At 37.1% G+C, this 26,265-nt stretch overlaps 1 protein-coding gene across 1 annotated transcript in view; it reads left to right on the forward strand.

Moving 5' to 3' along the window:
- LOC146002545 (NADPH oxidase 4-like) overlaps window positions 1–26,265 on the forward strand; it is a 94,271-nt gene that overhangs the window by 44,861 nt on the left and 23,145 nt on the right. Inside the window, exons 5-11 of the mRNA XM_083140470.1 lie at window positions 4,279–4,306; window positions 8,070–8,223; window positions 11,785–11,944; window positions 17,782–17,946; window positions 21,502–21,564; window positions 23,744–23,804; window positions 26,073–26,163. Coding sequence (XP_082996596.1) covers window positions 4,279–4,306; window positions 8,070–8,223; window positions 11,785–11,944; window positions 17,782–17,946; window positions 21,502–21,564; window positions 23,744–23,804; window positions 26,073–26,163 — 722 coding nt within the window. The remainder of the gene's footprint in view (window positions 1–4,278; window positions 4,307–8,069; window positions 8,224–11,784; window positions 11,945–17,781; window positions 17,947–21,501; window positions 21,565–23,743; window positions 23,805–26,072; window positions 26,164–26,265) is intronic.

Below are 26,265 nucleotides of genomic sequence, written 5' to 3' on the forward strand. Positions count from 1 at the left end.
ACTTGGTTTACAAAGCTCCCCCTGCTAACCCATGAGCCTCCCCTGGAGATCAATTCTAGATACGGGCCCGATATCACCATTCATCCTCATCTTCGCAATTAGCCAAAAGTGGCAGAAGTGCAAAGTAAAATAAAGTAAATCAACAACAACAATAATGAACAGATAAAAAGAACACAAATACAATAAATTATTGATTAAATCGCAAAATAGTATTAGGATAAATGCTCTTAAGTACTCACCATCCAGTAGTGATGGGTCGCTTGTGAATGAGTCATTCCTTTTGAATGATTCCCTCTTGGGAACTGTGAACTGCTCGCTCCTTAGGAGTGAATGAGAAGTTCCTTGTTCCTCTGTGGTTCTTCCTCATTCCAGGAGTCATGAGCTTTGCTTGTGTGTTGCCAACCACAACTGCAAGAGAGAGCGACCATGTTTTGTTACTGCTTGCTGTATTGTTGTGGCAGTTTTTCACAAAGCAATGCGCACAACTCTATTTATAGCAACAATACATTAGTGGAACATCAATAGAGTGATGGATAGATTATTCCTTTTTAACCCTTTCTGTTACATGTTTTCGCAACGTGAAATGAGCTGTAGGAACTTGGTAGGTGGAGACAAACTCTGATGAAATATACAAGGTTCCTTTTCTGTGCTCTTCCCTCAAACAGTATCTACTGGCAAGGCAGCGAAATACTTAATCACGAGAAACTTTTCATTCATAAAAATATGCACTGTAACATTTGGCAACTGTGTGCATATAAATCTTATAATTTCATTATTTCATTTCACTTCATTATTATTATTATTATATTTTTCATTGTTCCAGATTACTGAATATATATGAATATGTACTAAAACAAAAGCAACAAACATTAGATACCTATGTTCAACAATTAATAGGTAAATCTGTTTTTCTTTTTCATTATTTATACATATACACGTATATACCTATATATTTAATTGTTCCTATTTGTATTGATATATAATCCTTTTCATGTTTTTATTATTATTATTTTTTTTCTCAATGTATACTCTTTATTCCATTGTATTAATCTCCCAGACAAGGGTCTGTTGTAAGAACGGCCTTAGAGGCCGAAACACGCCCGCTCCAATAAAGGCGATTTTATTATGATTATTGAAATATTTTTCTCTCGGCAGAACGACCCGAAACCAATGTCATAAAGGAAAAGTGGAGGCGGGAGGATGGGGAGGAGAGTTTGTGAATGCAATGCTAATTATGCTTCGCAGTCCAAGGATTAACGTAATGTCCTCCATTCTCTTATGGATGTTTGTTTGACCATTTATCTATTCAATTGCATGGACAAGGGAGCGAAGACATCCTGGAAAATAATTTTTAAAACAAAATTACATATTCAACACATATTATTTCATTTCAGTCGCAGTAATTTGTTCATTATTAGAATGGTGTAGAAAAAACATATTCAAACTGAAGGATTGTCCCACTACGATGGGAAAATATGCCTCGTTTACCCCCATCTGAAAAAAATACTGCATACGTCCATGGACGTCCGCAGGATTTTTTCCAAGGAGAGGCAAGCAAGGCATTTTTTTCCAGGGGGGTTAAAGGATACATATTTCTCTCCAAAATAGTGATGCCCCCTCAAAAAACACTGTCTCAGTCGGAATTTATCATGTTTCTTCAACAAATTTATAATAATTAAAATAAATTACTGTGATTGAAATGAAATTATGTGTGAATTATATAATTTTTAAGTACACATTCATTTTCCAGGGGGGCCGTGGCCTCCCTTGCCCCCTCCCCTTCCGGACTCCCATGCATACATCCATGTTTAATTGTCACAGTTACCTACAGTACAGAAATGCATATGACGCAACATAACCAACCAATCCAACCAGGCCCGTAGACAGAATTTTATTTCAGAGGGGCACATCCCTTATCAGCAGCTGCATTCTAAAGGTGAAAAAGTGGGGGGTAAAAGCCCTGAAGATGGATTTCTCAGTATATTACAACTTATTATTTAATCCTGCTAAAGTAAAATTAATTACCACTATACACTATTTAAATTACACCTTTGTGGTAATTACACAGCCCCTCCCCTGGCTATGTGCCTGAATTTATCAAAGAAAGGATATTAGAATCTGACAAACTTTCTGATTATATTTGGCCAAAATTGTTTTATAACCACATTTGTATGAGCTAAGAATACGATGTAAAAAATTCTGGGGTACTCACAGTTATTCTAACACCTCATTTTTTTTAAAATCGAAGACCACTGCATTTAAATGTGGTTAGTATGGCTAAATTACTAACGCTTAGGTCTAAGAAGTTGTGCAGTGGTAGTGTCGTCGCCTTGTAATCAAAGGGTCCCAGGTTCGATTCCCAGTGGAGGCACATAGTGGTTCCGATCCCACTTTAAACTGTAGGTCCAGTCCCGATTAGCCTTACTGTGCACAAAGTGGACTTAAAACACCAAATCAACCAACCAACCAAGCAAGTCTAAGAAGTTGTTTACTGCTCCCTTGCATATACTTACAGCAGCACGATTCATTTGTTGTGAGTAGCAGACACTACTCATAAAACAGGGACACACAGTTTCGCAGAGTCAGAAACCAACTGTCATGGAGCAAGTCCCGACACGCATTAAAGGGTTAAGACAGATTAACACACTGTTGTTGACATTTGAAACCTGAAAATACTGCAGGAATGAGACCTGATACTGCTTCCTGATTGGTTGATAAACATATTATAAACAATTATTTGTAAACAGAAAATTGCAAAGAATTTTATTATTGTATTATTGTTGTAGTTAGTGTTTTTTTTTTCTGGCAGTACACAATGGTACGCCATACGCACCTTTTTAAAACTAATATATTTTTTAGCAAAATAAATGTAAATTTGTGTGTCTGTGTGAGTGGAACAACATGGCTGCATGATCCTTTGTGAACATACTACATTGTTTGAGTAGATCTTTCAATGACCACAATAGCAAAACAACTTGAAGAGTACCAGAACCTTTGTTCCCAGAAAAAAAGGGTAGCTACTATTTCTCTTAAAAGTCGGGTTGTATTCATTTACATGCATACATAGTGTGGCTAGAAAATAACCGGATTGATGTTGCTGTCGACAAACGACAAGCGTGTCAAGGTCAAACGGTGCATGAGTGTGTAACGTGATATCCTGCCTTTCAACTGTGTGATTCTCCAGCGTGCGCGGCTCTCAGTTCCGCTGTAGTTTCTGGATGTAGTGAGCCGTACATCTGTGCTCCGTCGGAAAAATGTTAAGTGTGAAAGTGTGTATATCAATTTGAAGTTTCTTATGAAACTCGGAAAATCCGCCACAGAAACTTATGGTTTGTTGAAGGAAGTTTTCGGAGATGAGTGTTTATCATGCACGCAAGTGTTTGAGTGGTTTCAAAGGTTTAGAGAGGGACGAGAAGTGATCGCGGACGACTCGCGTCCTGGACGGCCTTGCACGTCAAAAACGGAATCAAACATTGCAAATGTTGGTGAATTGATTCGAAAAGATCGTCGCTTCAGTATTCGAGCTATTGCAAAATAACCAACATTATTAAATTACGGTGCTGACGAGCCTTCGTGAGCGAATAAGAAGACGTCGACCTGATTTGTGGAAAAGCAGTCATGGATTCTTCATCAGGACAATGCTCTTGCCCACATGCCAATGTCAGTCAAGACTTTTTTGGCCAAGCATGGGATCCCAGTGTTAGAACATCCAGCCTATTGGCCGGATATCACTACGTGCGACATTCTTTATTCCCAAAGATCAAATCAGCACTGAAAGGAACCAGACTTACGACCGTAGGATCTGTGAAAAGAAACATGAACATGGTTTCAGAAAATGGTTTCCAGCACTGCTACCAGCAATGGAAGATTCGTATGGAGCGGTGTATCGTTAGTTCAGGGAAGTACTTTGAAGGGGATAATGTCCGTATTGTACAAAATAACCAATAAAAGATTGTGTAGCAACAGTCCGGTTTCTTTCTAGCCACACCTCGTACATATGGAAACATAAACAAAGGAATTGTACTCAGATATTTAAAAGGATTAGTATCTGTAAAGGATCATTCACACAGGCTTTCCTTGATAGCCAGGTCCTAGTGCTCTGGGTCCAACTGACTTTCCCTGTAGCCTTGGGGCTACCTATATCATATATTGTCTGAGAATTGTCTTGGCTCTAATCATACCTCTTATAATATTATTAAGCCATGTTTATTGTCCATACACTTTTCATATCATATCATTTTTATTTATTTATTGAAATGGTTCATTTTCTTTTTTCAGGATCCTGTTTTCATGTTGCTAACATCAGGTAAGAAAACAATCCTTACATATCAATTAACCTTTAACCACTGATTAAAGCATATTGCCCACTGAGACATGGGAAAATGCAGAGAAATGCAGCAACAGAACTTCTGTTGTATGCTTCTATTGAAATGAAATCGTGAAACACCCACTACAGCGAAACACATAGAACTGAAGTGCGGAATTTCTGTGCCAGAAGTCTGCAGGATTTTAGGGTGGAAATTTTCCGTCGACTACGTCTCCCATTGCCCTCTGATGTAATTCCACGTCTCTTTGGTTAGCTCCGGCAAGCATCATGCTCAGCCCCGCTGTAGCCGAGCATGGAAAATGTTCCACTCGGCCCATGGTTTGGAGCATGGTGGCACGGTACATGGGCAGACTACCCTCGGAAAGGCACATGGAATTTTCCACTCAGAGATTCGAAGTGGCACATTTCTGACATCTCAGAGGGTGTTAAGCTTGAGTCCCAAACCAAGAAGTGGTAGAATGGCCCACTAAAGAAGAAAAGAAAGAAAAGCATTTTCTTTTATTCATAATTATCTTCCTACTTCTATTGCTATATGAAAGAGAAAAAAATAATCTAAAATACAACTGACTTTCATTAGTCTGATGGACTACAAATTAGGTAAAGTTTTCCTTTAAAGCAGCCACTTTGCACTTCAACAATAAAAGCACAAAGCAGTAATTCTCCTACAACATTCTTCAAATTGCTCGTCCATATTTACAGATTGTCTGCTCTGCGCAATGTCTTATGGGAACAAAAGTCTATCGACATGTATGGTGACAAGTATCATGTGAGGCGAAAACTAGCAAATGGGTAGCCAGTCCACCACCAACTAGGGCATCCTACTGGAAATCCAGTTCCTTGTGATCCAGGCTCAAGTATTGGTCTTTTAGAGAAACAAGTTCTGTGATGAAACCCAATCAGTTCCCACAAAACTTTGTTGAAAAAAGTGAACTCCAATTTCTACTTTTGTAACCGATCTTAACGCACCCCTTATAAAAGTTGATCCGCCCTCGCTGGGGGAAAAAAGGGTGGCAAGAGACGGTAACGTCTTTTGCAGGGAACGTTTGAGGTGCGTTGCAGAGAAGACAGTCCGAGTCAAGCATTGATACGGTTAGGACCCATATCACATTGGTTATTGGTTTCGCGGGCAAAGAACAAGCTGTGAGTGAACTAATGGCCATGATCTCAGCCGGAAAGAGATATAGAGTCTATAGAATAAACTGTGAGTGAACTATCGGTCTGTGCAGTATCTCTACCAGAAAATGTTACTAAAGAAGAGAGGCTACATGTTTATTATGAACCAACGACAGGAGGATTAGAAGATTGAAGACGTCGAACTCGGTGTCAGCAAGATTTGTGTTTTCCCCCCAACTCCCCTTAAGTGTTCACCGTTTGTGTTTTTCAGCATGTTTATCGCCAAGTGAATTGAATACCTAAGAAGTTACATCGAAGACGTAAGTACTCAGTGAAGTAACCACTAAGTTTGGTCTTATATCTCAACAAATTCACACCGGAAGCTGACTAATCTGTGTATTCCGGAATCGTTTGTAAACCACAGACGTCAGGTGCCTGGGCCTTTAATAAATATTAATACTGTATTTTGTAGTGTATGAATACTTAGATAGTTATATATAAAAATTCACTGCTGGTCTTCTTTTGTGTGGTTGACGTTGTTCGACGGCAGAATAAAAATTGCTCTAATAAAACCAAAGAAAAAATGTTATACTTTCTCATGTATGAAGTTATTTTATCATATGATTTTTTTTTTTAAAAAAATAAGGTACTCTTGAAATAACTGGGCATACAAAACCAAACTTCACATGTTCACATTCACATGCTCTTCGTAAACTAAAATTTTCACTACACACATGCTTGTGAATTGAATGCACATATATTCACAAATATTAGGTAGCATATGAAGCACTGTTTCGTCCATCGTTGGAAAGAAACTTCTGTAGTCTTACAAAAATATCATATCATACAATGTTAGTCTTCGTTCAGTTGGTACAACTGTTTTAAACACCTCCATTTGTCACTGACACATCCAATTACATACATAATGCTCTTTCTCATCGTTGCTTGAAACTTTCATTGGCTTGAACATCTTTCAAATTAAAAAAAAAGTATAACATTGTTAAATATTAGAGAGAGCAACTGCCCCTCCCTCCCTTGTAGATGTCTATGGGATTCACCCAGTGCATCAAACAATATTCAAAGAGTCAATTTTTCCTTTCATGAAAAAGTTTGTTAGGAAGACCCTGCACATCAATATAGTATATGGTATAATTATTCCGCACCAAGGCTGTACGTTCTAAGATGTCATGATTTGGACTCCAACTATGGGGTGTGCGTAGGTTCGAATCTCGTGGGAGAAGTGTAACAACTTTCCTTCTGAGATTTCGCTTGAAGAAATTGGGGAGCTACAAATGAATAGCTTACCGGTCACGAAAACCTACAACAACAAGAAGAACAACTGGGAGTTTGTTATTCTGAGCACAAGTCACCCCCTAACTGGTTGGATGATCTCGCACCTCGGCAGGTGGGAGTGGGGCTGGCAGTTGTTAGGTAGGCAGGCTCTGGCCCTCACAGGCTGTTGTACCACAGGTTATATGTTATAATTAATTTACTTCCTCATCGAGTAACAGCAAAGTTGATAGAGAAGATTAAATTTCCCTTTGAAATTTTTGTGTTGAATTCAATATGGCGGTCAACAATATGCCGGACCTACGCTTGACAGATACAGCTAGTGATTTCCCTGTGCAGAACCTATTTCTTTCATCAAAAGGATAACTCCTTTACATTTTGTAGGGGGTGTTAAGGGACTTTTGACTCGTCATAGTTCATGTAATGTATCTTCTGATTCCATTGCAGTCCCAGAATGATTTTTTCAATATGTTTTAGAGTATGGCATGAGGGACCAAATATATTATTTTTCACAATTTTTGATGATGACATGTTTTGAGATATTCAAGGTCAAAGGTCAAGGTCACGTGACAAAATTATATTTTTATCCAAAGGTAGGCTTGTTATATATCACTGGAAAGCTCGTTGTTCAATTCCCTGTACAATAAGCTTTATTTGACTTTCCTAGGTGAAATAGGGGCTGAGTTACAGCACATTTAGTATAGCTAAGCGGGCTCAAAAAGGGCAATTTATGCGAACTTTGACCTTGAATAATTTAACAATTACAAGATGCACGAGACTCAAAATTTTCATACTTACTAAGTTCCATGCATAGTTTTACTTCCCCAAATTTCATGATAAGCAGAGTTGGTCAGGTTGTGGGCTGTGTTGATTTCACATGGAATGAGTCCTCAGCATTGCATGGACATACAGGGAGCTTCTTCAATAAGGGAGTAGAAGTTGATAACAGGAAGTTATATATTTTGAGTAAGAGTGTAAAATATTTACTTCAAGCCTGAAATTATGTTTTATTTTCATTATTTATGGTAGGGGATAAAAGCTGAAGTTAAAAACCAATAACCATCAGATCAACTAATCAAGGAAATGTTTCTCTTTTAAAATTTAGGAAAAATGAGTTCTATTCAATGTCTTAATTTTCAAACCAGTACATTTGATGGATATTTCTATATCAACAGTTCATATAATTGTTAGACTTTTCACAAAATTTGTATTGAACTAATAAAGCATATTACAGTCAAAAATTAATTTTCTCTTCTTGTGTAAATATTTAACACATCACAAACTTGATATAGATATATGTCAGTACTGTAGTTAATCATTCCATTTTCTATTTGATTAGTTCCAGGTTTGACTGGTGTTGGCATGATGATTATACTTCTGATGATGGCTGCATCGTCACATCGTTGGGTGCGAACGCATCACTACAATGTGTTTTGGTTCATGCATTATCTCTTTGTGCCATTCTTCCTGTTGCTTATCTTCCATCCACTTAGGTAGGTGCGTATCAACCAATGGATTTTTTTTTTTTTTTTTGCTATTAATTATGGAATGTTAAATTTGATACTAGAAGTAGCCAACTTAGCGTTGCATGTGGGGTCTTTTTTAGTCTTAACAAACTGCCTTGGTCAGCAACTTTTAGAGTTTTTACCCAGACATTCATCTCTAGAGCTAAATAGAATGTCACTTGAAATCTCTTCTGAATCAGAATCTGAGGCCACCACAAATTTGGAGGCAATGAAAATAATTTATTTTATCTTATTTCAATCCTTGTTAACATACGGAATTATATTCTGAGGTAATGCACACAAGAGTAAGCTGATTTTTATTTTACAAAAGAAAGTTGTACAAATCATGATGGGGGAAAGATCAAAGGAACCATGTAGAAAGCTGTTCAAGGATCTAGGTGTTCTGCCACCTCCATGCTTCTACATTTTCACCTGCTCCATTATGTAAAAGCAAATTTCTATGAATTGTTTAGGTGCCACCATGACATACACAATTATAACACAAGAAATAAAACTAACTTACTAATACCTGTACACAATACAATTTTATATGAAAAAAGGACCTAGGTACACAGGGACTCTCTTGTATAACAACCTACCAAACCACATAAAAACAATCGAAACCTGCAAAGCTTTTAAGAGAGAACTATACAAATACTTACTGGAACATTGATTTTACTCAATTGATGAAAATCTAAGCATGCAATAATAAAATTTCCTTTTATATTCTTTTATCTTCCTTACATTTTTATATATTTTTTTTACTTCTCACTGTATACATATATTGCATTTCATTGTTATACTCCATTATATTTTATTATATTCCACTGTAATCATGCACTGCATTGGCAGTGTATTAGTGTTGTAATTCTCATGGTATTGGAAACGGAAATTGGTAACATTTCCATTGCAGTATTTGTATTTCGTCACATTAGACTATATGTCACTGTATTTTACTATATTTCATGTGTACATATATTGTATTTCATTTTACTATTATAATGCAATATCTATGATACTGTAAATATAATGTTCGATATCACTGCATGTAAATGCAAATAATGTGATTCATGGACGAAATCAATCAATCAATATAAATTTAATATATACAGGGTGTTTCACTTGCTCTTGGCCCCTGATTTTCGTTTATAAAAATCAAACTATTGGTCATAATGTAATGAAATTTGCTACGGACATACCTTGGTGTATGAGAAGCATGGTGACACCACAGCGAGTGTTGAAAGTGGTGACCATTAGCATCAATGCATGCCTGCACATGCCTTTCTATGTTACAGAAGGAGTCATAGCATCAATTTCTTGCTGAATGCTGTCTTCATCCAACTGATTTACAAACTCGTGGAAGATTCCCATGTAGACTTTTTTCAGTACGTGCGAACGATAAACACATGCTGTTCCTCTGAGTACCGACTCATACTGTACTGCAATCGCCAACCACTGCTTTTAAGCATGAACTTTCAGCCAAACCCGAACAAACATAAACTTCTATCAGGTGCATCACAACAGCAGGGCCAAGAACTCAGACTGAAAGCACAATTGGCATTTAACGGCAGAATTGCTAGATACACACACATGCCCACGCAAGGAGTAGAGAGACTGTGACGCCACCTCCAATGACATCACACCATGCTTCTCATACACCAAGGTATGTCCGTAGCAAATTTCATTACTTTATGACCAATAGTTTGATTTTTATAAGTGAAATTCAGGCACCAAGAGTGAGTGAAACACCCTGTATTATAATACATTTTTAAATTCTGTATGAGCATGTAGCATTAGTCATTTCATTTTTCTTATTTTATATTATTCTTGTACTTCTTTAGTTTAATTGTAATGATGAGGATGAATGGTGATTGGATGAAATTGATGAAGGGAGAAGCACAAAGGAACAAGTATTCCCATGCTTGGACTGAAACCTGAAACTTTTGATAGTGAGATTGTAAGTAGAGTACTTAACATGCATGACCAGCAGATGTACTGTTTTTTTTTATTTATATAATGATATGATATGATGTTATGAAACATTTGTTCTTTATGATAGAGTGGAACAAGTAATTATATTGATAAGAATCTGGTGAAGGGATACGTTCCCCAAACATCTTGTTAAAACGTGAATGCATTGTAACATGAAAAGGACATTAAGTTATCTTAATTGGAAACCTAAATGTAGTATGCATTCAAGATATAAAATGCACAAGGTAGTTTTGAAAGTTAATACCCAATCAGTGTATCTGGCAAGGCAAAATCTCTCCATATAGTGCAGGTGCATTTTGGGAGTTTTGAAACTCAGGTAAACTTGTCTTCCAATGCTGTGGGCTAAGCAACAGTAAATCCTCTTTCAGTGACCAAAATATTAAGTTCGTATGGGCAAGTACAGTCTCGTACCAGTACCATGGCTATGCAGTCTAAGGTATCATGCTGTGGGCTCCGGCTATGGGACACACACACAGATTCGAGTCTCCTGGGGGAACGTGAAGAAATTTGGGAGCTACAAATGAGTAGTCTAACCCAGTCACGGAAACCTCACCTCACCCCATAACTGGTTTGATGATCTCTCACCTCAGCAGATGAAGGTGAGGCCAACAGTTGGTACGTAGGCTCTGGCCCTCACGGGTTGTTGTGGCACGGGTTATTATTATTTTATGGCCAAGTACAAAGTTTGCTTTTAGAGTCCTCTGGTAAAAACAAGTTTTCTTATTACAGAAGTCCATGTATTGCATCACCAAAGCCACAGTCACATTTTCCTGGTTTTCTATCAAAGATACCTTTTACCAAATAAAAACTGGCTTTCTAAGTAATTATCATCATTTCAAATACATTCTGTTCAATGGTTTTGTCTTTCTCATGTGCCATACCAGTTTTGCCCCCTTCTTACTGCTAGGAGTTAAAACAATACTAAAATTTGATTGAGGGTTATTAACAGTTGTGCATAAAAATTGTGTCTCCAAATCTATTGTTTTAATTTATGCAAGTTTATGCAAGTTCCATAGGCTTTACTTGGCAGGGACAAGTGACCCCCCCCCCAAAATTCAGGTTTATTAAAATTTACAAATTAAGGGACCTGAGGAGCAAAGTAATAAAGAGTAATATTTGTGATTTCGCAAATGTTCACAGTTATTTAGCAAATAATCCTGGATGCTGTTTTTATGGGATGGAAAACTTTTCGAGTCTCTTCCCCCAAAGTTAAGCCCCAGGTTTGATTCTGTCCCCTCAAAATTAGGCCCAAAGTCTGATTTTGCCCCCTCAAAATTAGGCCCAAAGTCTGATTCTGCCCCCTCAAGATTAGGCCCAAAGTCTGATTCTGCACCTCAAAATTAGGCCCAAAGTCTGATTCTGCCCCCCTCAAAATTAGGTCCCAAGTTAGGCCGATGCCTTTATCTATTCTTTTCCTTAAAAAATTAAAGGTTTTGGATACCTCAAAAATTGAATGGCACTTGAAGCATATTAATTATTAACTTTGACAGAGTAATAAGTAGCAAGATAATGGTGAGATAACAAGTGATTCTTGAGCATATTATTCTCTTATTACAGTGGAATTCTAAAGGAGCAAGGTAATACAGATGCTCATCACCCTGGCTGCCATAACTTTACACTAGATTCAGGATTTGCTTATCCTGAACCAGAAGATGAAAGCAAAGATAGAAATGAGATCTGCTCCAAGAACCCAGTGTTTGTTCCAATGGAAACCAAAGTAAGGATTTGTGTATCTTTCCAACCTTATTAACAATGGATGGAACAAATATTATTTTTCAATAAATTAAAAGTATTGGTTTCTTTAATGATGAGGTAATTTGGTATCTAAATAAATTAGGAATGTATTGATATGATTTTTTCAAGAATGCTGAAATCTACTGATAGCAATAAAATGCAAGGCAAGATGGTAAACATTTCAGGAAAGGCTGAATAATTCCTTAACCTTTTCAGTTAATATGTAACTCTGATGGGTATTCCCCAGTATTTGGAAGTAACTACAAGTAACAAGTACAGGATGTTTCACTAGCTATCAGCCCCTGATTTTCGCTTATAAAAATCAACTATTGATCATAATGTAATGAAATTTGCCACTGACATACCTTAGTGAATGAGAAGCATGGTGACATCACGAGTGTTGGAAGTGGTCTCTTAATTCATTCTTTTCACTGTGTTGGGAAGTTGCAATTGTTGCACAGCAGTAACACGATATGCATGCTGCTTTGCTTTTTAGGCAGCTCGTTGACATGTGCCTGTGGAAACTCCCATTTCCTGCGACAGTCTACGCAACAACTACTTTGGTGAGGCCAGCAATCTGTTTTTCACTTCCTGTCCCATTGCTTCTGGCAGCTTTGGACATCCTTCTTCATGCACATCCAAGTTCCCGTTGTTTCCAGTTTCTTCACCAAATATTGAATGTAGACTTTGCAGGTTTCCGGACTCCAAACTGTGCAATAAATTGTCGCTGGCTGCCTTTATGGACTCCGATTTGGCATTTAATGGCAGAATCGCCCAGACACATGCCCATGCCCACGTAAGAACTAGTGAGGCTGTGGTGCCATCTCCAACGATGTCACCATGCTTCTCATACACAAAGGTATGTCTGTAGCAAATTTCATTACATTATGATCAATAGTTCGATTTTTATAATCGAAAATCAAGGGCCGAGAGTGAGTGAAACACCCTGTACTTTTCTGTATGTTTTCAAATGTAAGAAAATTCTCTTATCTCAGCATTTACCATGTGTCAAATCTGTTACCATGCCCCCTTGTCACGGCAACAGTGTTTTTTCCTTATTTAAATATTTATTAATATGTTAGTTAATTGGGTAATCAAGTGTATAAACATATATATGTGATTAGTGTAAATCAATTTATTATGCATTTTTAGGTTCGTATTATTCCATGTATAAATACCATGTAGCTCTCTGTTCTTTCTTCGTGTTTCGAACGTTCGAGGAAAAGGCGGGCAGTTTAGCTGTTAAAGATTAAAAATTTTGAAAGAAGGGCCGTTGGCAACAGACGCCAACAAAACGTATATAAACTCCCAGATGAGAGTGGGGGAGGTCGGCTGTTGGAACTGAGACTTGGAAGGGAGAGGCTGTTTTTGATTCGGTCAGCTAGGACCGGAGGACAGGTCTTCCCAAACGGATGCTGTAAGAGATTGGATTGCTGGGCAAGCTAGTGCCTTGGTGTCCAGTTTACAGGTAAAAGGGTAGTTTGTACTGGATGTTATTTTGAAGTAATTACGGTGCGCCGGGCAGCCTAGTGCCTTGTCACCGTGGAGGTTGAGAAATGTACACGTTGGGCGGCCTAGCGCCTGTTAAGACGTTTCTTGGAGTAAAGCGAGTCTACCTTGTGACAAGCGTACTTCAGATGTAATTCATGAAATGTAAAGGATCCAGTTACAAACAATAGAGATTCCAACATCAAAATTAGAGTTTTGGCCCGTTAATTAGAGCAATGAACGTTCGGATACATGTATATACTTCAAATTTTACGTTAATTAAACTTATAGAAAATAACCAAAATTTCCGTTTATAATTTCACAAATGCTGGACAAGGTAATTTATCCCCTATAGCAATGAGGTTTCGCAAAGGTTATCCGTTGTCTCTTGTAGTTAATAATATAATTATATTGACTTGTAGCAACCCACATGCATTGTCATACAAAGAAAGATACCCCTAGACACAACAGAGCCAAGTACGAAGTGCATTGAACCTCGAGTGCGGAGGTAAAGTGTGGGGGGACCAGACTAGTAACAAATCAAATGCTATATGAATACAAATATAAGGTGTAACCCACGCTTAAAAAAGAGAGTAATGAACCCCCATAAAACTAAAATATGAACTATTCAAAAAGTTGATCCATCAACGTTACTTAGATATGTAATTGACAATTTAAACATAATTTTAATTGTCACAATCGGAATATCAGTATATTTAAAGTACGCTTAACTTCCAATTAAAAAGATTATAATAAAATAAAGTAAATAATTAATATAATTATAAGTATGCTCTCTTGAAAGAATGGTTATGCAGAACAAAGTGTACAGTTTTGGGTGTTTAGAGACACAATGCACAGGAACCCACTGCGTGGAGAGAGCAAAAGATGTCCATTTTACTGGTTTATAAGAACTCCACATGGCAACATGGCTTGTGGTGGTAGCCACATCTCCAGGTGTAGAAATGAAGTATGAGAGATAGTGATAGTGTGAACTGCAGGGTTGCTAGGTCCAGAATCCAAGTTGTAGACAGTACAAGAAGAAAAAAAAACAACAACATGTCCTTTAGCCAGGTGTGTCGAAAACTGTCAGTGGTGTGGGAAGGGGATGCTATGTGGGGGGTGAAGGGTAGTAACAGGGGATGGGAAACTTTACTGGGTGGTATTGTCCAGGCCAGGGGCTCGTGGCTGATATGTAGGCCTTCTCCCATGATGTGTTGGTGGATTGGGGTAAGGTGTGAATGATCGCTACCTGGAAGCAGTCATTGAAGGGGATATTATGGTAGTTTGTATACACGGCAACAGTCAAGTCCTGGTTTTGGGTGGAGGAGAGGTGGTTGTTGATTCTGAGGTTGAGGGCTGTGGATTTTCTCCCAGGTAGAAGCCACCACAGATGTTGTAGGCAAGGGTGGCTCAAGATGAAATTTTCAAAAGCTAATAAACTTGAAAGTCCTCCTCCGTAGTCGAGCGGGTTAAGGCGTTCACTCGTCTTGAGATCGTTCGCTGCGGGACGGCGTAGGTTCGAATCCGGCTCTGTTCGGAATTTATTCGGCCTGCGTATAGGGCCGGTGGCAACCCACCATCGTGAGGAAATTGGGGAGCTCCGAATGAGTGAGCGTAATCCGGTCGAGAAGACCCACTATAACGGCTGGGGATACGTCGGGCTGACCCCCCGACTATTCCAATACTGGTTGAAGATCTCCACGCTTAGAGGTGACGCACGTCAAGCGTGGGAGGGAGACTGGCAGTCGGTAGGTTTGCCTTGGCCCTTCATGGGCTGTTGCGCAACGGATTATTATTAATAAACTTGAAACATTGACACCATCAGGGTTAGTCATGTCTTCCTTTCTTGTGTAAGACCACGCCATTCTTTTATTGTGGAGTACACAAAGTGTTTCCACCTTTAAGGATAACGTTTGAATTCATGCATGAGCTATTTTGGTAATATATCTCTTATTTTAATTCATTGTATCTTCTTCCAGCTTTCATTCATTTCTACTCATTCTTATCTGCCACAATCTTGCATTTATTCCAAGAAGTTTGGCACACAAATTATACAAAGAGAAGATTGAATATATAATGATGCGCTTCAAACTTGAACCCCATAGGGCAACCCTGGAAAAAAGCAGCAAGGGGTGTCACTCGCAGCGAGGGTGGTGCCTTCTGCTTCTGTGAGAGCACGAACTGCGTATGTCCGTTTCTTGGATATGAAGGTTCAGCAGTATTCTCTTCCATGTATTTTGCCCTATTCCCACCTTGCGCTTCCGCTTGCCACCCGAGGCTTTCACTAAGGCAGGACCTGTCCTGTAGGGGTTCAACTGAGGAACTGCACCAGGCCGACTGACTCACAGTTTCTCTTTCTCAGCAAAATAATTTGCAATGTTACGGACACAAATATATGATTTATTGTGTAGAAATTTTAGCGAAAAATTGTGAAAAGGTAAAGACATTCTTTATTGTTCATTCTCGAGGCGAATACCATACATTCCTGGGACTTCACTGCTCCTGTGCACTATAAGGCCAACCGCACCTGATTGACACAGAAAGACAAATATTCAGATTTGATCCTTGGTTGAGCCACAAGTTTCACATAACTTTTTAGTAAATTATTGTATATTAGAAATTTATTTTGCAAAAATAAAACCTTAAAAACCATAATGAAAATGGCAGATAATTCACTTAACAGATGCAACGACCCAAGTTAGCAAAATACTTATTTGTTCTCCATTTAATTTATGTACATGTTCGTTTGACCCAATGTTATTCATTCATTGTATAACATGGGCCTGTATAGTCAAAGAAGATTTCTAGTGTTATCACACCATTTAGGTATGATAATTTTTTGTGTGAGGTTGGCAACTCCACAAAAATAAGCAGGTTGGTAACAATGGGAAAACTAGGACATTTTCTTCTTGGTTATCAAATAAAAGAAAGATGACATTAATGTAATGTAAGTCTAAGTTTGTGTTATGTCAAGTCTTTTTGCGAGTAATCTTGTGACTATATCCTTCTTTCTAATCTGTTGAAAATAGCAGAGCTGGAATTTAATTGAAAGATTTGCCTCTGCAAGGCTTGTGTAAAGTAAGTATCTCAGTGGAAGTGTCTTTTAAACGTGTTGAGTCACGTGTGTTGTTAACTAGTTTCCAGTTAAAGCTATTACTGTTAATAAAGCATTAATTATGTGATATTGTTACATAAACCTAGCAAACCCTGGATGTAAAAGTTTCATACTCCCAGCTGAGGACTTAGCACAGATTACATATGGTAAATGTAATTTATAAAATAACCAGCAGTTTCATACATTAGATGATAGTAATTAATCTGTTAACTCTAGAACACTACCGTACATAAAATTTACGTATGGTTTGAGCTCAAATCCCTCCACTACCTCCCACCTTGCACCCACTCACCCCTCTGCCTAGCAGTGCCTCGGGCATTCTGTCAGATGTGAGGCAGCACTGTGGTAAGGAGGGTGCAAGCATTAAACGTCCTTAGTTTGTTCGTTATGTTGGACTCTGTACGTCAACAATACGTAGCGCTAGTAATAGAAGAAAAATAGTGCATGTAATTTTGACATTTGTAAATTCGATTTGAATTGTTAGATTTCGAAAACAAAAGTTTAGAACCATGCACTATTTTCTTGTAAGACTTTAAAATTACATTCCTTCCTTATTTACAACGTTATGAATATTATTTTTATTTGCTTTTCATTGTTTGAACTTCTCGCCTTCATTCTTAATGTACGAACGGGCTTGTTAATCAAGAGCTTCTCTTAAAATATTCTATGTTTAATAAAACCATGTTTATACATTTTAAAATGATGAATTAAACTCTAATATAAGGAAAATAAACAAAAGAATGTTCACAAAGAATCATCATTTTGTTTTAAAAATAAATTCCTTTATGTATGTAAAATTTATGTAGCGCTAGTTACACTGTAATATTAGAATATGGTAGTGTTCTAGGGTTAATTAATCTTCTATATACACTATTTTCTATGTATATACGCAAAAAATAACTGAAAGAAGGGAGGAAGATCCATAAATAAATCTAGTTACCTTTTTTCCATAAAACAGGTCCAAGAAAGATTGTGAAATAAAACTTAATGTTACTTCCCACAATATAAGCTTATACTATACACATTGCAATTTTACATTTCCCTAACTGGAGAACTTTATGGAAATTTTGCCACATTGCAAGGTTTTGAAGGCATGAGTAATGAAAATTCTGATTGTAGTCTTATAAGATGTTGCTTATTATATGAAATATTTAAATATTTTTGTTTCAACTTCTTGTATCCATGTTCAAAATGGTTTAATGATGGTTTTCTTGCAGACCTGGATGTGGATTGTTGTTCCACTAACAATATATGCAATTGAGATGCTGCAACGCATATTCAAGCGGCAATCACCAGTTCAAGTGGTATTTGCTAGTCAGCTTCCAGGGGCAGCGATTGAGCTAAAGCTAAGGAAGGAAGGGTTCCAGTGCTCCCCCGGGCAGGTCAGTACCATTGCATCATTAGGTGATCCACATTTCGGTTAACTAGTTTGCACTTTTATAACTATATGCACATGACATTATTTACAACACATTTTAAAAGTCCAGCAGAATTCTAAAAAGCTATAACTTAAAGTAATAGGTTTATTGCAACGAAATATTGCTTTCTTCACGCACAGGAAAATTTAAAATTTTGTTCTGCGCACACTGCTGAATGACATGTGTGCAGGTGATCACACGGTCATGTGATTCCAAGATGGCGTCAATGCAGGAAAAAGGACCCACACCTTGGCCTGCAAGGTCATCAGATCTTACGCCTTGCTATTACTGGCTGTGGGGACATGTCAAGACCCAGGTGTATGCATAGAAACTGACAAATCTTGGGACCTGAAGTTCAAGATACATGATGTGATTCACAACATTCCGGACTAGCACAGTCAGAATGCAATTCTCAGATTCAAACAAAGATTACAAGAGTGTTTGAACATGAACTGGTGTCCAGCTGGAGATCTGGTGATGAACCAAACCACATCAAATATTAATGTTAAAGTTTCCTCTGTGCAACAAACAATATTTCTTTTGTAATAAATCTATTACTTTAAAAGTTATAGTTTTTTTAGAATCCCGCAGGACTTTCAAAACACAGTGTATAATGCCTGTATTGCATGTATCAGCTTGTAGCATTGCAAGTTGATCTTGTAACAGGGATAAATCAACTCAGAAAGACAATCAAAGAATCCTGTGTTCAATACCTGGTGGAGGCACATTGCACAGTGGTTAAGTTCTTACGTAAAACTGTAGGTCCAGTCTCGATTAGTCCCATCTGGGCATAAAGGGAACTTGAAAGGAAAACTTTAGCTTGCAGCTTGGAGATCAAACGTGTTTCATGATATCTGCAAGTCGATGCATGTTACGTTTTTACCACCATCTTGTTGTGCTCTGCAGGTGCAAGAGATCTGTTCCTCACAGTTCATTCTTTGTACATCCCATTTTGCACAACCGTTCACAAGTTCTAGCTGATGGTATTGAACTGATAAATAGTAATATATGGAAGGTGGAAAGTACCAAATATGTCTATCATCTTGTGAAAAAAAAAAAGGAGACCTGTCTGAGGTGTCTGATCAGAAAGCAAAAATCCGTGACGATATATGTAATACGAGGTGCATTAAAAGAAAAGGGACAATTATTAATAAAGAGTGACTGGTAACAGTGATCGGATTGTGCCTGTGCAGTAACATCAACTAGTTTATTGGCGACCCAGCAATCATATTTTCACTAGCAACTGTTGGCTATCCTGTGAGCTAGAGCATCTTAAAATGGCTGCACTATTACACGATTCTGTCAGCTTAGAAATAGGGTCTGTGAATTGATTTCTTAACGCCAAAGGTCAAAATGCAGCAGAAATTCACCAAGAATTGTGTGAGGTGTATGGTCCGACAGTAATGAGTGAAGGAAAAGTACGGCGATAGTGTCGAGCGTTCACACCCACCAACAGCGAAAAAGTTCAAGCAAACTCTATCTACACGAAAAGTCACGGCAACTGTTTTCTGGGACCAACAAGGTTTGTTTTGGTGGATTTCATGGAACCGGGGAAAACCATCACATCACAAGTATACTGTGAAACACTATCAAAACAAAGATGTGCCATGCAGAATGACATCTAATGTGGGAGCTCAGGAAATGTTTATATCTATGACAATGCTAGACCACACACTGTTGCCTTTACCCTCCAGATGATTCAGAGCTTCGGATAGGAGCTTTTTGATCACTGCCTGTATAATCTGGACCTTGCACTTAGTGACTATCATGTCTTCCTGCACCTTAAAAAGTGTAGCTTGCATCTCAATGATTTGAAGAAACGGAGGTGTTGAAAAAATGTAGTGTTGCATTGGCTGAAATCGCGGGCAACAAACTTCTATGTAGAGGTTATAAAAAAGCTTGTTTCACAGTACCAAAAGTGCTTGGAAAATAATGGTGACTATGTTGAAAAATAAAGTGGATATGTATGTGTTTTTAACCACTAATACAGTGTTGCTACACTTCTTTTGTTGTTTCATATAATCAATTGGCCCCTATTTTTTAAATGTTCCTCGTTCTTTCTGGCGGAACCATCTTGTCATGCTGCAAGCAGAGCTCACCTGTAGACTGATACATGTAATGCAGGCTTGAGTCATGATTTTTCTGCTAGTGACAAGAGTACATATAAGATTTATTTCAATGTGTTTTTGGGTTTGATACCTAGTGGACATTGAACTTGGATGACAGTTGGGAGTCACTTTAGTTTGATATAATATCAAATTTCAGTCAACTAAGGTAGTATACAGCACCTACAGTTGTGTATGTTGTGACTACAAAACATTCATCAAGAGGTCATCAGAGAGATCTAGGTTTTCAAAGAACTGCCATGTCCAGGGTTGCTACGATTTTTTGATTATGAAATTCCCTGACTTTTCCAGGTTTTCCAGTCCAAAAATCAATTTTTTTCCACCATGATATTTGCTTATGAACCTTGTGTTTTTCAATTAAATATATAATCCGTTAATTATTATAAATATTCACTTTCACAACTCTCTCTCTCTCTCTCTCTCTCTTTTTTTTTTATAGCAAATTTCATTGTACACACACCAGAGCATGTGAAAATTCGAAGAGTAGAATGTAAAATTACAATCGGCATCAAGTATTGGGTGCTACAATCACATGCATCTAGCCTTCAGGCTAAGGTAACAGACATACATTATTTCGCCATAACAGACCTCCACAATATAAAACAACAGAAAAAGTTCATAAACTATTCACAATTTTTCATTTTCTGGCAGATTTATAGTGTCGTACAAAATGCTGCTTTCTTGCTTACATTTATAAGTACACAGCATTTGGAGAAATTTTTGTTGCATATAGGAATTCTTTAGGAAATGCCAACAAGACTAAGATCTATAAAATAATAGACGATAATCTCATCTTCACCAACCTTTTCGATAATTATGATCATATTGTCAATGTACTTTATAGTTATCAATCAGATATCTGAACGGCAAATTTAACTTTGATATTCTTTCTAATATCTAGTATTATAAAAGTAAAAAATTATTACAGAAATTCGAAGGAACCATAATTTTGCACAAGACTGAGAATCATAAGATCGAAAGAAAGAAGTTTCTGAACTGAATCTTTTTTGGGAGTGGAATCACAAGAACATAATCCAGGAGTGGAAGTGAACTGCTTTTTCATTTTGCAACTTTTTCTCTTGCAGATTCCAAAATGCATGTAAATTTCAGACGATCTGCAAAATTCCCTGACATTTCCCTGATTTTTCCCTGACAAGCCAAATTCCCTGACATTTCCCTGTTTTCCAGGTTTTCCAGATGCGTAGAAACCCTGCATGTCATTGTTGGTTCAAGTGGAAACTTAGGTAAGAACATAAAACCCTTACACCTTTGTGGACAAAGTTGTGGATTAGAATCACTAAACAATATAATTACTGAAAATACGAATTTTTGTTTCATCCCCCCACCCTAATTAAATTGCATTTATAAATTAATTGTGTATTTTCTCTTACAGTACATTTTACTCCAGTGCCCACTGATTTCAACATTTGAATGGCATCCATTTACAGTTACTACGGTAAGTTTTGCTTTTAGGTACCAAAATAATAAACAACCACATGCAAATCTACTGACAACTAAGTTAATGAAGAGATGTTGTATGACTATCACCAAACATCATGATATTAACAAATGTAAGTTAAGTTTCATGTAGTTAATTGTTCTACTTTGCCAGCTCAGTGGCTGAGCACGTTAAGTCTCGCTACCAAATTTCCAGCTCTAGTTCATATCCTGGCCTGGGCGTGGGTGTACATTTTGGGTGTCCTTTAATCAATTTAATCTAATTACTTGTTCTCGTTATTGTAATTAGCCAAAATTGGCAGAAAAGCGATGCTTAATAACAAAACTGGAAATAGAAATAAAAAATCTAATTCATGTTGTCATGTTATATACTGTTATGGTTTTATTTATTTGTATGATTGAAAATCTCATTGAAGTTATTCTCAATTGTCCTTCATATCACCAAATTAAAAAAAAAACATATTATGTACCTGCAGTGGTTAAAAACATAAAACATATCTTCCACAGGACAGGTGTTCTACATGATAAAAAATAAGTTAAAAACTGGTAAGACGACGGGAGATGATTGTGCACAGCAGGAAAACCGCAACTGCTGAAGCAACAGCCATTGCAGTTATGTGCCAGAGATGGATGATGTCGTACCCTATTTTGGAAAAGTTTCTTTGCAGACTAAATGTGACTTGATCCAGTTCGAGTATCATAGGAATCTTCGGCCAGCCAACATTTTTTCATGAACCACTCCTTATGATGGTTAACTATGCATCCAATGTCCTAGTCCTACTGGAAATTTCTACCGTTTACATTAGACAAAATCAATTGTACTCTACTGTCTTTCTCAGAAATCTACTGAAACTCAATGTGTAGGCCTAATGTACAATTACAGTTGAGGAACTACAGGTGAAATATTCTCTTCACTATTACATGTAATGTATGTAGCGCGTCTAGCTCAACATTTTGACTATATAACTTTTCATTCCTCCTGATTTACAATTCATTTTTATATCTGTTTGAAAAAATAGAACCACAGTAGATGTTTCAAAACACCTATTGATCTACTGAAAACAGTACAGTGAAACTACAAGTGAAAATAATTTCTTCAGTATTATATTTAATAGGAGGTATATGTATGTGTATGTAGTGTGTTTAGCTTAAGATGGTGGCTGTAAATATTACATTTCATTCCTCCTCAATAACAATTTTTATTTATATCTATTTGAAAATCTGAACACAGTAAATGTTACAAAACACACATAGATCTACTGAAAATAGTAGACAAAAGTTTCAGCAGGGAGAGATTGCAATTCACTGCATATCCCTCATTTACCGTAATTGTTCTTGATTTGGAGACTTCTCTGATCTTTTGATCCTGGATAACTTTCAATAGTTTCACTTCTCCTACACTGTGATTCTCTATCAGTAAATATTTACTTCATCTAGTTACCAGATTATTGTCCCTCACATCTCTTGTGTTCATTAATCCTCTTTCTTACTGTGTAACCGGTTTTACCTACATAAATTCTTTCATTATTTACAATGCGCTTGGTATAAATCACTAACATGAAGACTCACATAACACAATCCATGCTTTTCGTAATTTTTAATTATTATTTTTTTTTTCAGTATTATTCTGGGCACTATACACTGATGTGTGATCATAGATTTTCATCACTCTGCCTACTTTTTGGGATAACTCCCTCTTCTATGGAACTATACTAATTGGCATCCTTTGTTATTTGCATTAATTTGTATTTGATGGTTTCCTTTTTTGCAATATTTTACCATAATTTTTCAATTGTGGCTCTGTTATATCTATTTATCATGGCTCAAGATATAATTCTGTTCTTTCCATATTTAAATTGCACTCCTTGAGCTGTCATATTGTTCTTGTTATGAATGATCGCCATACACTCACTTTCATAATATGGCTGTGTTCTGAATTTTCATGAATGTAGAGGTCCCCAACCAATGGTTTCCTATAGATGTTAGTGTTAACATCCTATTAGATTTGCTCCCTTAGCACTAACAAAAAAAATTGAAAAACTTTGGCTGGGACAATGAAGACAGACAATCCACACCAAAAGAATAAACTTTCTGCCTGTTTTGGTGCTCTATTAAAAATACTGAGTCATAAGTAGCAATTCGACATTTCACTAATTCATTGTTTTTTTTCATTTCAGTGTCCAATGTCTAGTCAGAATTGCTTTACAATCCATATTAGAGCTAGGGGAGACTGGTCAAGTAAGTAATTTACTACATATTGTTACTGCATAAATTAGAAGTATATATTTATACACACACACACACTTATGAGAAATTGTTGATGGTATCACTACTTGTATCTCAAGAACAACATAAGGTTGTTTTGCCATCATCACATATCTAATGACAGGGGATGGGAATTATTTTTACTTGTTTAAAAAAAAACATAAAAGGATAATTCTATGATCAAGAATTTTACGTAGAAGCTAAATGTAATTTCAACTTCACCATTACAGTATTTTATTATTAATATTAATATTATCAATATTATTTGGATGTGAAACTTGGTCCTTTACATTAAAAGAGGAGCATAAATTAAGAGTATTTGAAAATAAAATCCTTACGAAAATATTTGGACCTAAAAAGGATGAGGAGACAGGTGAGTGGAGAAGGTTACATAATTTGTATTCATGTTCGGATATTATTAGAATAATTAAATCAGAAGACTTAGGTGGGCAAGCCATGTGGCACGAATGGAAGAGGAACGAAGAGTTTACAGGATTCTTGTTGGGAAACCTGATGGTAAGAGACCTGTGGGAAGGTCAAGACAAAGATGGAGGGATAATGTTGAGGACATCGTTACGGGTGGAAAATATTGGATTGAGGAAAGGGCAAATGGAAGGCTTGTGTAGCTGCAGCCATAAACCTTCAGCTTTAAGAAGGTTAGAGAGTTAGTTAGTTAACAGTATTTTATTTTAATTTCTCTTTCAATGACCAGAAGTATCACTCGTTTGTATAGCCACCAATATTTATCTGTTGTTACACATTATAGGTTAAAAATATTAGGAAATAATCTAACTACTAGATGATTAGGCTATAGTTTTGTGAAAGATTCTAGTTCCAGCCAGTGTAATAGGAACATATGTTTCTGGATGAATTGATAGTAAAATTATGATGGATACATCAGCATTTGGGCTCTTATTAGTTAATTCTGAAACAAACTGCCTACTAACAGCAAAATGTTTGGCAAATCTCGCAAATGAAAATAATGTTTGCCTTAAAACTATTATGGAGGTGATGTTGTCAAGAACTAAAAGCAAAACTAGTTTGTATCAGATACTAGTGATATAAAGTACAGTCATAAAGGAAAACTTAGCATAATACACATGCAACATCACATGTGATGATCCTGGTTGTGGTTTTAGGAATCAGAACCTTGTTGTGAGAGAAACTGTGGATGACACTTGAGTACCTTCTAATAACAATACCTCTTACACAATTTCACCAGGTGTAATTTTACCTTACCTATTTCTTCCCTTTAAAATTAACTGGTCTTGCTACATGTACAAGGGTCCTTCAATGTTGACCAAGACATTTGTGAATAAAAGAGTGGTAAATAGCTGGAGAACGATAAAAATGCCAGAGGATAAACCTTCATCCTTCTTGAGTATTGCACGTTCGCCCCGATGTAGTTGTACTGTAGCACAGTAGTCTTAGCAAAAATGGCAACACATATAGTGTGTGTAGCTATGGAGCAGCTGTGTATGATCAAACTCCTTGAGACTGAGAACCTGAAGCCAGCTGAAATTTTGAGAAGATTTCAAGCACAGCATGAGGAACAATTGATGTCACAGGCAGGAGTGTATGAATGATGTCAACAGTTTGGCGAAGAACGCTAGATGCTGACGAATGAACCGCATGGACACGTATGTCCAACTTGCACATGGAAGGTGTTCTTTATGTGATTTTTTGGGGGGTGAAAGGGCCATGATTAATTCCCAGTATTCCTGCACGTTAATGAAGGGTGCCGTACGTAATGCAATTTGTAAGAAAGACCAGGGATATTGTCTGCAAATGTAATTCTTCACCATGACAATGCACTGCCCCACATGGTCAATTTGACAGCAACAATTATCCGAAAGGTTGTGCTCCATGTTCTTACACTGAACTTAGCCCTCGTGATTATCAGATTTGTTTCAGCTGCTTAAAGAGCATATGAGAGGGAAGAAATTGAAGACAGATGAAGCACTGACAAAATAGGTCCTGCAGCATCTATGCCAAAGGACTTAGTGGGGATTCCTTTGAAAAACTCACATAGGTTGGTGCTTGTAGGTGTTTCCAATTTTTTCCTAGAAATAAAAGTCTGTCAACCTTGAACGACCCTTTTACATCATCATGGAATGCATGGTGAAATACTGCCAATTTAATTACATATTTATATGTACTACTGATTGGGATGTTGACCTAAAACTTCACACGTGTGTTGTCATGACTTTTTGTACAATGCAGTATTTTTGTCTTTTCCAGAAAAGTTATACAAGCATTTGTTTTCTCACACATCTTACTACCGATGGGAGAGTGAAAGATTACTTGTATTCAGAAAACCACATCCACTGAGGTAAGTTATAATGTGGAATACTTTTACATATCACTACTTTATTCACACAATTGTATTAATATCAGGAGGAGGCACTGATAAGGTTATCAGATGTCATCTTTT

The sequence above is a fragment of the Lepisma saccharinum genome, chromosome 18 (genome assembly GCF_977018435.1).
Source record: "Lepisma saccharinum chromosome 18, izLepSacc3.1, whole genome shotgun sequence".
Classification (NCBI taxonomy): domain Eukaryota; kingdom Metazoa; phylum Arthropoda; class Insecta; order Zygentoma; family Lepismatidae; genus Lepisma; species Lepisma saccharinum.